Source organism: Atractosteus spatula, chromosome 6 (assembly GCF_055471065.1).
Source record: "Atractosteus spatula isolate fAtrSpa1 chromosome 6, fAtrSpa1.hap1, whole genome shotgun sequence".
NCBI lineage: Eukaryota > Metazoa > Chordata > Actinopteri > Semionotiformes > Lepisosteidae > Atractosteus > Atractosteus spatula.
In genome coordinates, this window is record NC_142711.1 from 41,098,909 (window position 1) to 41,114,679 (window position 15,771).

General features: G+C 36.4%; 1 protein-coding gene across 1 annotated transcript in view; it reads right to left on the reverse strand.

Moving 5' to 3' along the window:
* Window positions 1-8,643, reverse strand: part of mrc1a (mannose receptor, C type 1a) — a 43,943-nt gene extending 35,300 nt beyond the window's left edge. The window contains exons 1-3 of the mRNA XM_088919428.1: window positions 8,502-8,643; window positions 6,415-6,816; window positions 2,733-2,906 (exon numbers count right to left, since the gene is read on the reverse strand). Coding sequence (XP_088775554.1) covers window positions 2,733-2,906; window positions 6,415-6,816; window positions 8,502-8,568 — 643 coding nt within the window. The 5' untranslated portion in view covers window positions 8,569-8,643. The remainder of the gene's footprint in view (window positions 1-2,732; window positions 2,907-6,414; window positions 6,817-8,501) is intronic.
* Window positions 8,644-15,771: the final 7,128 nt, after the last annotated feature.

Consider the following 15,771-nt stretch of genomic DNA (forward strand, 5'->3'; position numbering starts at 1 on the left):
TGGATCATACAGACAGGGTTGTCAAGGTGTTTGGTGACCCAGGAGGTTCAAACAGGTAGCCAGGGTGCCCTGGGAACTCCTGGTGGATGACTCATTGTGGGATGAGCTCAATTCCCACTTCTAAAGAGCTTGTGTCTTCAGGGAGGTTGGGGACATTGAGTGAGAAGGAATCTTGTTCAAGACTAAAGTTTTTAAGCGGGTTGTAAGGAGTTGTGGAAAAAAGGTAGTCAATGCCTATTATGGCACGAACACTAGGACCTGCTGGTGAATACCAGCAGTAACGGAAGACATCAAGTCAAAGAAGAAGGATGTCCATGCATTGCTTGCAGGTTGGTTTCAAATTTGGCTAGAGGTACCAGCAGACCAAGAGGGTTGCAGCTGCAGTGTTCACTGAGGTGAAAGCATGGAAATGGAAAGAGTGTGGAGGAGCTATGGAGAATGACTGCCACAGGGGCTCAAAGCTGTTCCAACAAACCATCTGACAACAGGAGGGGAAGGTGGGACATTGCCCAGGCTGTTTCAGCAATGGGAATATTATTGAGAGGTGGAAGGAGCACTTTGAGGAACTCCTGAATCTGGTGGACATGCCCTCCTGTCAGGTGCCAGGTGGAAGCCTCTGGTGGGACTGGGCCCATTTCTGTGGCTCAGATCACTGCAGTGATTAAACAGATCCATAGTAGTAAGGTTGAAGATATAAATGAGATACACCACAAATGCTGGCTAAAGGTGTTTAGATGCTGTGATTAACATACCTCTTTAACAAAAAGGTGAGGACAGTGACTCTCTATTGGTAGACTTGCCTGTTGGTCTCTATTTTACAAATAGGGATCTGAAGGTGTGTTCTAAGTACAGAAGGATCACACTCCCAGGCCTCCCTAGGAAAGCCTATGCCAGGGTGTGGAAAGAAAACTTTGGCTGATATTCAATACTTTGATAGAGAAGGAAAATGTAGATTCCATCTTAGTCATTGAACAGTAGACCACTTCTTTTTCCTCACATCACAGAAGTTTGCAACCCCTTTGAGACTAACCTATGAAACTTGCACCATTAATAAAATGTTGTCTTTTTTGTCTCATCTGACTATAATCTCTGGCACACACACTGAAGAGGTTAAGAGCCAAGTTTGATGCAGTCGGAATGAAGATCAGTAATTCCAAATCTGAGGGTTTTCTCCCAAAAAGTGTGGATTGTGCTCTCCAGGTGAGGGAGGAACAGCTGCCCCAGTTGGAGGAGTTTAAGTACCTCAAGGTCTTGTTCATGAGTGAGGGTAGAGGTGATCATGAGACTGACCAGCAGATTGGTGCAGCAGCTGCAGTAATGCAGACACCGAATTGAACTGTGGTGGTGAAGCAGGACCTGAGTTTTCAGACATAGCTCTTAGTTTTCTAATTGATCTACACTTCTATCCTTACTTATTGTCATGAGCTTTGGGTAAAGACTGAACAAATGAGATCACGGGTACAAGCCACAGAAATTAATTGGGTTTCTGAGCTTACTTTCTAGGACAGACTGAGGAGCATGGTAGTCTGGAAGGACTTTGGAATAGAGTCACTGCTCCTGTGGACCAAGAGGAGTCAGTTGAAGTGCTTCAGGTATCAGGTGAGGATGCACCCCTGGGCTCCTCCCATTTAAGATGTACAGTACCAGACACAACCCACTTGGAAGAGACTACTGGACAAATCAGGATACGCTGGAGGGATTATCTCTCAGCTGGTTTGGGGGAGCCAGGGTATGTCCTAGGAGAAGCTGGGACTATTGCTAAGGAACAGGAGGACTGGTGCCCTGCTCAGCCTGTTACTACCATGACCAGAAGTACCAGGAGTAGGTGGTTAGTAATGAGATGAAATCATACTTGTGTAGTTGTAAGTTCCAGGAGCATGGAGGAGTGATGGAACCTCTCTCTTCATAAGACTGTCTGCTTTCTGGCTTCCAGGCAGACCACTAATCACTCCTACACAGCAAGCAGATGCTACCTTATCTAGCCCCAGCAGAACAGAAATTGTGTACTGACTGGAACTGACAACATCTGAGCAATAAAGCTTATTGTGTGTTCAACAAGATGTCCTTTACTAATAGAATGGACCTAGCTAGTTCATAATCATTCTCTTACTTTAAAAATGGTGTGTTTATTTTTATTGGCCTGTACAGTACTTGTTTTCAATTTACCAGTAATGTATTTAAGATTTCATTATTGTAGAATTGACTAAAAAATAATGATTTTATTTGAAAAGAATTCAAAAGACAGGTGGGAATCAGTTTGCCACAATTACAGTTAAACTTTTTTCTCTTGTCTAGAATTAAATGAATCATCTCAAATACTTCACTGTTTTAATATTTTCCTCTAAAGTTAACAATTGTGTTAGTCTTATCCCAATCTTTTAGGTTTCTACTGGAATGGTTATCATAGTAAAATATTCAGCATTATCTGGGTTATGGCAGTTATAATTAGAAATACATTCTACTGTACTGTATGTCATAAAAGCTATTTCCATAATCTATTAGTACTGTGTTATTGGTTTTTTAAAGGGGCTTATGATTAATAATACTGATGCTAGTAAATAACATTATTCATATGCAGGGTTTCTTTATAAGAAACACTGCCAGGGAGAAAGACAACTGGAAAGAAAATAAACTGGAAGAGATTTTTAGAGCTGTTTTGAGCCTGTCACTTCAATATGAAAACAGTGCAGTAACAAAAAGAAGCTTCTGTAAAAAAAAAGCTTACTACTCACATTTTGTTGGACACAGGCCCCATTTTCTATCTGTTTTATAATCTGGGGTTGTTGCACACCATAACTGACCATCAGATCTGCCATCAAGAGTGCACTCAGCATACCATTTCTCATCATACTTGAATGGAAACTGGCAGGGTAATCCAAATGAATTGCCCCCAAGAGTAAATATATCTGTGGAAAACAAAGGGGCAAATTTTGCATGTTAGCAAACACATTTGCTGTTTTATGGAAAAAAAAACGTAATACTACAGTATGCTCCATAAAATTGAATATTAAATGTTTAGGAGCAGGTAAAATCCTTATCTCACCCATGTCTGACTAAATGCGATACAGTACATACAAATATCACATTTCTTGTTTACATACTTGCGCATATCATTTTTACAAACCCATCTTCACACTTACAGCACTGACTCCTCTTTCATCAAAATGGGGGTTTTGAAAACCCCGTTCTTATGGTTGGGTTGTCATTCTCATCAGCCAGGTGAATTATCCTAATAAATGTCATCAGTAGTTTCACTTAATTACAGTTTGAGCCGCTGAAATCCTATTTAGAATAAATATGAATGAAAACAAAATGTTTAGATTCTAGAATATTTTTAATGGGCAGCATGGTAGCACGGTGGTTAGCATTGCTGCCTCACAGTGCTGGGGCCCTGGGTTTAATATCTGGTGTGCTATTTGCATGGTGTTTGCATGTTCTTCCTGTGTTCACGTGGGTTTCTTCTGAGTTCTCCAGTTTCCTCCCATAGACAAAAGATATACTGGTACATTAATTGTTTTCTTGAAAAACTGGCCCTGGTGTGAGCATTTGTGTTTTTGTGTCAGTGTGTGTCCTGCAGTGGATTGGCATCCCTTCCAGGGTGTTCCTTGCCTTGTGCCTGTTGCTTGTTGGGACAGGCTACATCTCCTCCTGACTCTTTATCCGACAAAACAGTTAGAAATGGTTGGATGGATAGAATATTTTGAATATTTTCAATAAGTGGCATTTCTAATGACTGAGATTACATGTAAATGCAAATAAAGTATTTACTTTCTGGATATTCTACTTGAACTCCTACTTTGCTGGAATTGGGAAACGGACAATTTTTCAACTCTCAAGTCCCCACACATAAACATCTGTGGAAATTAATGGTATTGAATGTTTTATCAACTTAAGTTTTCATTTTTTTGTTTTATAAAGCACTGAATTAGTGTACTATTTTGTGTGCATTTGTGATCATGAGATTAATAGGAATGGTAAAAACAGTGTACAAGATTTTAAAATAATTAGGACAAAACCATATATTTGATCATATCAAAAAAATGCATACAGTGATGACACAGTGATTTCAAGTGGTAATAAGTATTGGGGTATACTTATTTTAAAGACATTTCAGCCTGTGCAAGTCAGTGTTTAAATACCCATTTGAGGCAATAAAATGCTTGACGTTTGTGACCCATTGAGCTTCCAAAACTCTTTGTGCAATTATTTGACATGATTTGCCAAGATTGTGGTTAAATCACTTTGAGTTTCTGCCTGCTGTTGAAGTGTTCTGACATCATTGTTTCTTCAGAATGTAAAAGTTATGTTCAATTGGATTTAAATCTGGGCATTGACATGACCAGCCTTAAGATTTTCCATCATGCTGTTATGCTGCATGGTTACACAATGTCCAATAAGTATGGGAGCATTTTCGTCCACATAAGCATTTTCTTTAAATTTATAATTCATTCATTCTTTTGCCAACTTTGGTTACATTATCAAGGAGCATGTACTGTACCACACTATTGGCAGCCATGAATATCCAGTCTACGTTACCTATATTGTATTTCAAAATTTGCTCAGACGTTGTTTGAAGTTTTGTGGACAGATACTAAGATAAACTTTCCCAACATGATGGAAATTTAAACTTTGGAGAAAAGAAAGGAACTCCAAAGAATATCAACTTAAAATAATCTGGCTCACATCTCTGTACTAATCGAGGAAGAGTTTTAAATTTTAATTTAGGTGTGATGAATTTCTGTCCAAGAATATGTAACACTAGTGTTTAAAACACAGCTACGGTATCACAGACATTCCTAGAAATCCTAGGATTCTGAGAAAATCCTAAGTGGGGCACTGTTAGCCTGAGCAAGGTACCTCAGTAACCATAGCACTTCAATAAATTGCCTTTGCTATATAAATGTGTAGACATGTAAGTTGGTTTGAATAAAAGCATCAGTCAAATAAATTTATAGTAACAGAAAATAATGCTAAAGAGTATAAAGAGCAGGTACAGACTGAGGACCTGACTCTGCTCTCCTCCCCACTGATAGCTGATGTGTGGTGAGCGTTCTGACTCACTATGGCTGCCATCACATCATCCAGGTGGATGCTGCACGTTGGTGGTGGTGGAGGGGAGTCCCCATTACCTGTAAAGTGTTTTGAGTGGAGTGTCCAGAAAAGCACTATATAACTGTAAGCAATTATTATTATTATTATTATTATTATTATTATTATAATGCAAAATGACATCCCTTCATCCATATTTCCAGAAAGAAATAAACTTGCGATGAGCCCAAACATGAGTTTACACTGTTTAAAGCATTATCTCTTGCCTTTTATTTCTGTGTTTGATGATTAGAAGTTCAATTCATCATGATATTCAACTAGAGCCTCTTTTTAAATGCCTAACACAAATATACTGTATGGTGAGGCATTACAAGGGCAGCAACTGGCAATTGGTTCCAATACTAATCTCATGTTTTCAAATATTTAAATACAGCTTGGTTTCTGGAAACTGGTGCTGCAGATAAATTAACAACTGTATCAGTAGAGCATTTGGTGACTGCCAAGCGGGCAAGCAGGTTAACTGTTGACATAATTATCTTTTCAACTGTTCCAAAAGGCACATGAAAGGAGTTTCAAGACCACATGAAATACAAGGTAACACGTTGTTTTTAATAGTCTAGTTATTATAAGTGGCCTTTAAAGGGATGTTAACCATGAATGTACAGTGCAAGCTATTTGACATAAATGACATTTACCAAAGTAGGGTTTTTATGTAGTCATTCTTATAATTGAAAATGGATTGGAAGTATATCGTGTGAATTCAGGAAAGATAACTGAGTTTCAGTCAATTATGAAAGTTACCTGTTTTTTTGTCCATGACTCTGGAACCTAGCAAGAGTACTTTAGATTTCTACGGCTCAGAACCTTTTGTGTAGGTATGACTAAAGCATAAGTTTCAAACAATGTGTTGTGTGCAACATTTGAGTGTAATGATATAAGAAGATCAGGATAAGCATAAAACATATTTTCACAGGTTCCAACTAAGTAAGGAAGGAATTTTGAAGAAGGAGTAAATATTATTATTACTAACATCAGGTTTTGCCATACCATGATGTGTATATTTTTTGACCCTCCATTGTAGAGCAAGTTTGATTTGATCTAGCATTACAGCAAAAAAGCTTAGACCAGTGATGTTGTTTTTGCTTTCTAGGAATTGTTTACATGCTAGTTTGCCTTGGCCAAAGCTGACACAATATTCCAGAGCCTGCAATTACTGGTTGAATGCATTGGAATGAGGTCTCTACTATGTATTTATGCCTCATTCTACCGATGTAATGGTTTATGTATTTGGGGCTTTCTGTTCTTTTAAAATTTGCAGAAAAGGATCTGAAGCAGAATGTTAAGCAGGAAAGGAAAGGACAGTACCTTCATATCCTCGAGAGCATAAATCATCTTTGGTGCCATAGATTCTCCATTTACTCCAGAGTCCATTACCCTTGTATAACATGATATTCTTTTCATTCTTGTTTCCATAATTGAAGTACAAGTCTGCTCCCTTTAAGGCAAATAAAGTGTCATTCTTGCACTCCCACTTCTGGAGCTCAGCCTTCTCATCACATGGGAACAGCAGCACCTTAACCCAGTCCTTCTTGCTCACAGCTCCAAGGCACAATTTCTGGGATACACTCAGAAGTCTGTTCTCGCTGACCCAGCGGAACTGTTGGGACTTATCACTGGGGTTGCATGAGGTCGTCTGTACAGAGTTGATGCTCACAGCTGTGACACACTTACTGTGATCTTCGTTGTATATGAGGAAAAGACCAACGTCTGCAACACAGAAAAAGGAAAAAAAGATTTTTTGTATAGCAAAGCAGCGACACTTCACATACACCAGATAAATCATATCAGCTCAGTCCTTGAAATTTTCTAGCTAAAAAATTCATAGAAATTAATATGAAACAAATCATAGGTGAAAATAAAATCTCAACAATATCATACCGAATTATGGGGAGTGAATTATCAAATTATTGAAAAGAACATTTGCCCACTCAGAAACGCACTAAAGGAAGATAAATAAACTACCAAAATACTAGTCCTGAAACTACATATTTTTATTTACAGTTTTGATTTACATTTCTTATTTACCGTTTATTGTATTATACCTACATGTGCAAAACCATTACAAATGAAGTTAAGCTGTTATACAGTAATAAGATAATGAGATAAGATCAAGATTTTTCTTACTCAGATCTTGTTCAATAAAACCTCGGAATACAAATGGACAATTTGAATCTGAACTGCAAGATGAGAGTATTAATAAGTAAGGCAGATGCCTACCTAATATATTTTCCATAGTTGAGTGTGTTTGCATACTTATATCTCAATTTGCAAAATTCCTACTTTTTATATCTGGATTTTGAACAATCAGTTTAAGTATACTGGTAAGGCTTTTAAATAGTGTTATATACAGTATCATCTGTAGCTTCTGCATGGTGAACAGATCGAGAGGTACCACATACTGTATGTGATTGATTAAATCAGTGGAATTAATAATAAGGACAAGTTGTAAAGCTTCATGAGACTTTTTTTCCTTATCCCTTCCTTATCAGATTTTATCCTTTCCTTATCTCCTTTTATCAAATTTAATGGAGTATGTGCTCAAACAATATTTTCTTATTATACCCCTGGGGTGGGGGGTTAAATGATTCAGTTTATGTATTCAAGGTTCAAACCACTTGTCCTAGTACAAAAAGTCCCTGCAACAAAAAAGTCTAAAACTGATTTTTTCATGTTTTGATCCTTGGGAAAATGATATCAACTAATTAATCTAAAAGGAGCTGACACATTGTAAGATATGTGATCTGGAGATGTGTTTAATTTTCTGATATCATTTGTCATTAGTAAAAAAAGAAGGCTCTGCTCTATTAAAAGCAAATAAAGAATAAACATTTGTAACATCATTGAAGTATTATTTACTTTAATATGCACTAAAACAAATATTTAATAAACACTATTATAATGAAAATTCAACACATTTTAAGTATGTACTTTATGTGTCACAGTATGTGGAGTGCTTTCTAAAAATGTACATATATACACAATATTTACAAAGACTTTGCAATCTTTCTTGTAGCACTTTATGTTTGACTTTTACTGTGCATATAAAGTTTTTACTTTAGGTACAAAGTTTATCAGATTGTAATATCAATTTATCTTACTGTAAATGAGATGGACTCCAGGCTTGACTGTTAACAGTAAAACTTGTGCTTTTAAAGACTGCAAATTCAGAAGTGTATGTAAAATTACTACAAGAGCAGTGATATGCAATCCATAGTTTTTCTGAAAACTTAAATTTAATTTATTACACCCCTTTCATAGGACAATGACTTCCATCATTGAATGATTCAATCAAAAAGCCTGGCAAATATTTTAATGCTTAGCTGTTGTGTAGATCTAACAATGTTATACATGCAGCACAGCAAAACATTTGCATAATAAAAAAGGCAACTTACCTAACTGAATGGAGATGTGAAAAGTAAGAGTTAAATACATAAAAACAGCAAATAATCTAGACATCATAAAATGCTCAGACGTGTCCTGGCAGATATGGAAATGACTGACAGTGCTGAATAGATGAAAAGGACTGTTGACACACTCAGGTATCCTTTATCTGAAAACACTAGGAGAAAGTGAGGCCTTTTTTCCCACCCCCAAGAGTTGGATAAATATCCTGTCACATGGGAATCTGAAATAACAGGAACGAACTTATCACATGTGTTTCCACATATTTGTACAGGAAAGTACCAGTGTTGTAATGGGTACTTTCGTCTTTATTAAAACAGAAGGTAAAACCAATCTTGCAATTAAAATTTTGTAAAATGTACTATGTTTAACCTAAACTGTGACATCTCTCGTTCTGGACAGTCGCTATTGGACAAGTGTAAATATTGATGTTCACACAATTGCTTTGTATTTTTTTTTATATAGTGTGTATATTTTTGTCCTATGTCCTGGACAGCTGTTTTTTCTTGCCATTGATACAGTGCCAAAAGAGGTAAGTTTTGTTAATGTAATTGACAAAAGAATGGTCATGAGTTAGAAAAGAAGAATGGTTTTCAGGATATCTCAAGTTAACATATCCTGTGTTTGGGCAGGACAGAATCACTAACAGGACAACTTTCATCACTTTGTGCTGATTATGCACAAGTTTGCTTCAGGTTTTCTATATCCAAATGGAATCCAGCTAATCTTTTAGACAATACTAACACCTATATTTGCTGGTGATGAATATGCACATATTCTGGACACATTTCGTTTCAGCATGGAAGAAACCTTCACCTGTTCCTTTGCAGCCTACGCAGCCACCTACTTGAACTTTAACTACAGCTGTACAGTGTCAATGATACAGTATTTTCTTCAGATTATTTTTTTCTGTAACAGTTTATCCTCCTCATTTTCTGGTTGTCCAGATTATGTGCAAATGAACCTTTAAGATTAACCTTTCAGATACATATTCAGATTAAGATCTTACTGTAGTACTGTACCTACTGTATCTTCAGTACAGACTTCAGGGGAATGAGAAGGAAGGTGAAGGTGCTATTGGGCTAGGACAAGGGTAGGGAAAAAATGAAATATTTCTTGAAGAAATGTTTTTAAAATATGATCACTTTTAGAATTACACATTTCTTATCTCTTATTTTCTCCTATTACAATCCTCTTATTATAGTGGGAGAACACTTACCAGAAGAAGGGGGACGTTTTTGGCAAGCTGTTGGTAATATCATATTTTATTGAGATGTTTAGAAACAGTGAGTTACTGCAATTTTCCAGGGACTATCTGTCCTAAACTGGTCAATTCACCAGAAATCCTTACTCCCACTTAGTTGGTTTAATGATTAGTCAATTAATTTCAAATAATTCACCAATCACAAATGTACTGGTGCACAAGGAAAATACAACAGGCTTATTTGTACATCAGTGTCTCTTTGGGCACATACCTATACAGAAATAATGTTATTTACATTTTAATAGTGAGCAGATACTGAAGGTTTATTGTGATCATTTTGTGATCAATTCACGTGATTTCATAAGAACACAAAATGCCCAGAGTCCGGCAAAAAAATACCTCCTCTGCAGGGACATGGACAGACATGGCAGTACTCCACTTCAATAATTAAAATTGCCTAGTAGCCATTGAAGGCTGTCTGACCCTGAGAAAAGAATGCTTTGTTCTGTTTCAACAACCAACTGGTCAGTCAAAAGAAACCAGGGAACTACTGTATGTGAAGGACAGGCCAGAACCTTAAAGAGAGAGGGTCACCACGCTGTCCAAAAACCATCACATCTGTTTTATCCATCTGTGTTATCATTTTCAGACTGCAGTAGTTACATCACAAGAAATAAACTGCAGGTCAGCATAATAACTGTAGCTCACCATCATCATGAAAATGCTATTCATTCCCAGAAGCCGAGATGAGAGAAGAAATCATTTTTTTGTGCTGCAGCAGAACATCTGATGTAGTAGCAAGAGTGGTGCAAGGTTTTGTCAACCACATGAATGATGTTTAGACTTTAACAGACGATGTGAAGACATCCTGGTGACATTATGGCGAGTGTTGAAGTGTTCAAGCCCCTTGGTTGACCAGTGCATAAGGGATATTTGCACATATTTATTTATGTACCATAAGAATGGCTATGGTGCAGATTAAGGTCATTGTGAGTCTTTATTCATGTAAATCATTTATAATTGAGAAGCCAAAACAGTGTATTACTTATACACTGTTAAACTACAGTACAGTATATGCAATGTTTCGTTCATATTTTCAAGATTCTTTATTAAACATTTATTAAATAAACATAAGCAGCACCTTCATACAGAAAGAGGTGTCCTATTCTCAAATTGCTTTTTAAAAAATGGTTTCAATAAGAGTATTTTTAAATAAACAGTGATCATATTTTCTACAGTGTTTTGTGCACCATCAAGAAGGCTATTGCATACCTGTTCCTAACATTAGAATCACAAACAAGAGGATGTCATCCATTTAACTCATCTAGATGGTCTGATAGCTAATTAATCACTGAATAATACAACATCCCATTAATTCTGGATGCTGACCAGTACAGAGTATTGTGAAATTGTTAGCCTTTTTATTGCTTCCCCACATTGTCTAGATGTGTTAAATCTTTTTCATGATCAGCTTCCTCAAACTCAGAGTTTCCCACTTTATATTTATGGTTTACATTCCCACTACCTACTAGTTAAATTCTGCACTTGTCTACTTCAATTGTCATCTGTCAGGTGTTTGTCCAGTCTTGTTTGACCATTGCCATTTATACAGTATAAGAACAAAGTGAAAAGAAGCTGTGCATGAACTCTTACAAAGCCATAATCTGGAGAAGTGCAATCACAATATAGAGCATTTAGCAAAAGACTGGTGCAGTGCAGGAAACAAGGGGCTTGTCAAAATAATATTTCCAGAACAAGGCCATAGACTGATTATCATTAATACATTTGCTAATGATGAAATAATTAAAAAGGATGGTGGGATGGGGGTCTATCTCTGTATAGTGCTGATTCAGAAGATCAGCCAACAATCTGTGTCCAAGAGGAACCCCATTGAAAGAGGAGCGGAAATGAAGGGTGAGCCTGTGAAGCAGAGGACAGTGAGAAGGATATCCTGCATCCTGCCAAAGGAAGCCCGGGAGCATTGCAGCAGAGACCCTTGAAAGCAAAAAAAGGGACCCTTACTACAGTAAAGTTACACTGTCACACACTTTTTATAGCTTTTTCCCTATGTTGGTTAGTCCTTGTGATTGTTAGTTTAATGAACAAAAAAAAGCCTTACTATAAAACAGTGAATTGCCTCTTTGCTTTCTCTTAAGAAACACAAAAAAATGTATTTGCATTTCTATTTTTCTCCCTTGGGTGTACAAATATCTTTTCAAGATATACACTAGACATTGGAAGATTAACTAACATTACAACTTACTGTACATTAACGAGCAAATCTGAAAACTTAAGCTTACAGAATGGTCCATTTCAGACTGCGTTATGACCACATGTGTCAAAGTTACAGTGAAGCTGGTTTTCTAGTTCTTTTCAGTTATTGAAAACATGTAGACTACTGTAAACCAGACAGTTAATGAAACAAATATTGAGATGTGGAACTAATCAGTGATGACCACCTGATTCCTGATTGCCTGGTCCTATGCAGTCATTGCAGTTTCTGACATACTGTACTTCTCAGCTGTGCCCTTGGTTTAGTTTATCATTTCAGCTAATGTTTAATTTAATTAAAGATTATCAAGGGCTTCAAAACTGAGACAAGGACTAGAAAAGCTGCAGGGCTGTGGATCTCCAGTAATGCAATTGGATAAATAATAACTTACTGTAAAATGGAGAACTGTTTAAACTTAAACTCTATAACTTAAAAACATATTCATGTATAAAGTCATTATTGTATCTACTGTAGGAAATAATACTGTACATTGCCATGTGTGAATCTCAAAGATGTGACGATCAGGATCAATACCTACATGCAGTTTTAATTGTGCATGGCGGTGTTGGGTGCAAATGTTCAGTTTCTTTTGTCTTGAACTTTTAAATACAGTAGAGACTCTGGTCAATGTTAACCACATGACTGTCATCCAATGATTTCAAATGACTTACTGTAGTAAGCAAAGCAGAAAGGATGAAGAGGGATACACTTACCTGTCCTTAATTTACTATGATCCCTACACCAAGTTGAGAAACATTTCCTATTTTGCATGTCTGCCTTGAAAATAAAGCAGCCATTTAAATAAAATATTGTGCATTTATTGAAAAATATAAATAGCATGTACAAGAATCAGTAGACTTTTATACAGAATGAAATATTTTTGAATGAATTAAAATAACATTTTGAAAATGTAACAAATCATATAGAATTTGATATATACAGTATATTTATTTCCATAAAGGTTTGCTTATAAACATATGAAAAGGATTAATTGTAAAAGCCTTAGAAGTCAACTTTTGCAACTACCAAAAAATGGAAAAAAAATTCAGAAAATGAATCTTTCCATGATTTTGCCACAGCTTTTTGCCATTGCAGACAGGTAACTTGACTTCTAAAAAAGTGCATTTTTAGATGATATATATTAAATTTATTTGTGAATAATACCTACATTTTCCCGCATACTGTACATTGTAAATAAATGTGTCAACAAGCAGGTTAAAACTCAAAACTGGAAGGTACTGTAGAAGTTCAAATCTTAGGTACCTGTAGGTCACTGCTGTGGTACGCTTGAGCAAGTTACTTCACTCAGATTTCTCCAGCACGACGCCCAGCCGTGTAATTGGGTACAATCATTTACATTAAAGCATCAGCCAAACAAATTGATAATAATACATGTGAGTGAGTTTGAGCACTGAGCAGAAAATGCACATGGAAATTAATTGATACAAAACTGAAATGTTGAATTCTCTTCAAATTAAATAATAATAAAGCTGAAAAGGTGAATGTCAAATGTCAGGACAAACACTGTGCCAGTGATAAGAGGAAATTCCAGATCTGAAAACAACAGCCAGGTTATGCCCTAAGCTTGTCCAGTGGAAGGAAGTCAATCCCAGAAGGAAGATATAATGGAGATCTGATTGGAGTAAAGAGCATCAATAATAGTCACCTCTTTAAGACTCAGATCAAAGGACGTGTTTGAAAATAAAGTGCAAACAGATTTTGGAGTTAGCAAATACAAAGAGAGGACTTTATGCCTTCGGAATGTAACCTTCACATGACATAGATATAAATTAGGTTTCTTCATAAATCAACAGAATCATGGGCTACTGAAAAATTAAACAGGTAAGAAACATAGAGGCAGCTATTTGTCTTGTATGAGATACCTCTAGGATTGAGACTACTTTTGATTAAAAAAAAACTAGACTGTTGTTGTGTGTATTGTACTGCTGTCTTTAGACTTTCATGTTTACAACACCCAGTGTGATATCATAAATACAACTAAAGGCAAGCAAAATTAAACCTACAATATAGAAACAGAAAATAAGCTGAAACCATATTTCATTACATAAAAATATATATTTACATGAGTTTTGCGTATTAGTGAGATACTAGGATTCAAGTTTGTCTGTGTGATGAATGATTTTAAAAATATGTCATTTTTACATGCCAAACACGGCATCTGGGAGATTGTGCACTGAGCTCAATTAAAGGGGTGTAACTCACTTGCACCTTCCTGTTACTTTGTCTGGCTGCTTGCAGTATCATACAGTGTGCTGTTTGTGACATGAGCAAGAGCAAAACAAAATTAATTGCTAATAGTTACAAACAAGACAAAGAAAAGAGGTGCAAAATATGACAATTCCTGGTTCATTTTCAAGCTGCTGAGAAAGGACTGACCGAGGGTAGTCCAATGTACTGTATAGCAAAAATATAAAGTGGTTTGATTTGAAATTTAAAATTGAAATGCTGATTATTCCATTTGCTGTGCAATTCTGCAACAGGCTAATGTGCCTAATGCAGAACTCACAATCCCAGCACACAGAGATACTGTACATAGGAATGTCAACTTACTGTACATGCAGTTACAAATAAAACTGTCATTTAATTAATCTTTTTTTTTAGTTTCAGTTAATATGTAAAGACTAGTAAGACTGTTTTAGATTAAAAAAAACAAGTAAATCAATAGTGTCCAAATCCTTGTTCAGGGTGGAGAGTGTGCTGATTTTCAAGATTTAAACCAAGTGCTGTACCTGGGAGAAGCTGATAAATTTGCTCAGTTAAGTGCAGTTGTTAGGCAGCCAGCTGGTTTATCTCATTAAGAGTTGACTTGGAATGAAATGCCACAGACACACCAATTCTCCAGAACCAGGACTGGATACTCCTGATTTTTAGAGATGTTATATGATTCATATGATTTTACTATTTAAAGTTTTCATCAGGATAAATACAAGCAAGTGATACCAATTCTACAAGCATGCTTTACACTTAGTTAATATTTAGGAAGACATTTTCATTCCAACATCCATTAACCTTGAGTAAAAGGTCATTAGCATGCCAATACATGTAAGGTAATATTGAGCTCCCTATAAAAAAGAACACAATTCTTGGGTAATGTGAGAAGTGGAAATTACTACCTTTCAAAAGTAGTAAAAAACATATAACCACAGAAATATCAGGACTGCAAAAAAGAGGTTCATGTCTCCATTTTTTTGCTCAGGTGGCATCTCAGCAATGATGACAAGTGAGCAACTGAGAAAGGGAACAGCTGCATTCCTTTTCAAAGAACCGACATTCCCTTTCAGACTGAATATAATTGCTTCCTAAAGGAGCACAGACATCACAATTGGAAGTGGCAGGGAATAGTGCCCCTTCCTTACTCCTCTTCCCATGATCCTCTTGTGCCCTTACCTGTATGGTTAGGACACAAGAGGATTATGGGTTCAAATTCCAGGTGGGGCAGCATTGCTGTTGTTCTGTTGAGCAAGGTACTTCACTCAGATTGTTCCAGTAAATGTCCTGCTGTAAAAATGTCCAGGTCACCATTGTACATGAGAATTTGTGCACAATTGACCTATCTGGTAAGGAAGAAGGAAAAAAAGTGTTTACAATGTGGAGAGAAATGAATGATATCATACAGATGATGAAGGGTCACAGACTGCAATGTCTTAAACCCCACAGAAATTTAGAGATCCACTAGTCTGTTTAGATCATGTTTTTGTCTCACCGGTTCTCAAAAAATAGCACTAGTTTGATATAGACTAATTTATATTTGACATTTCAAATT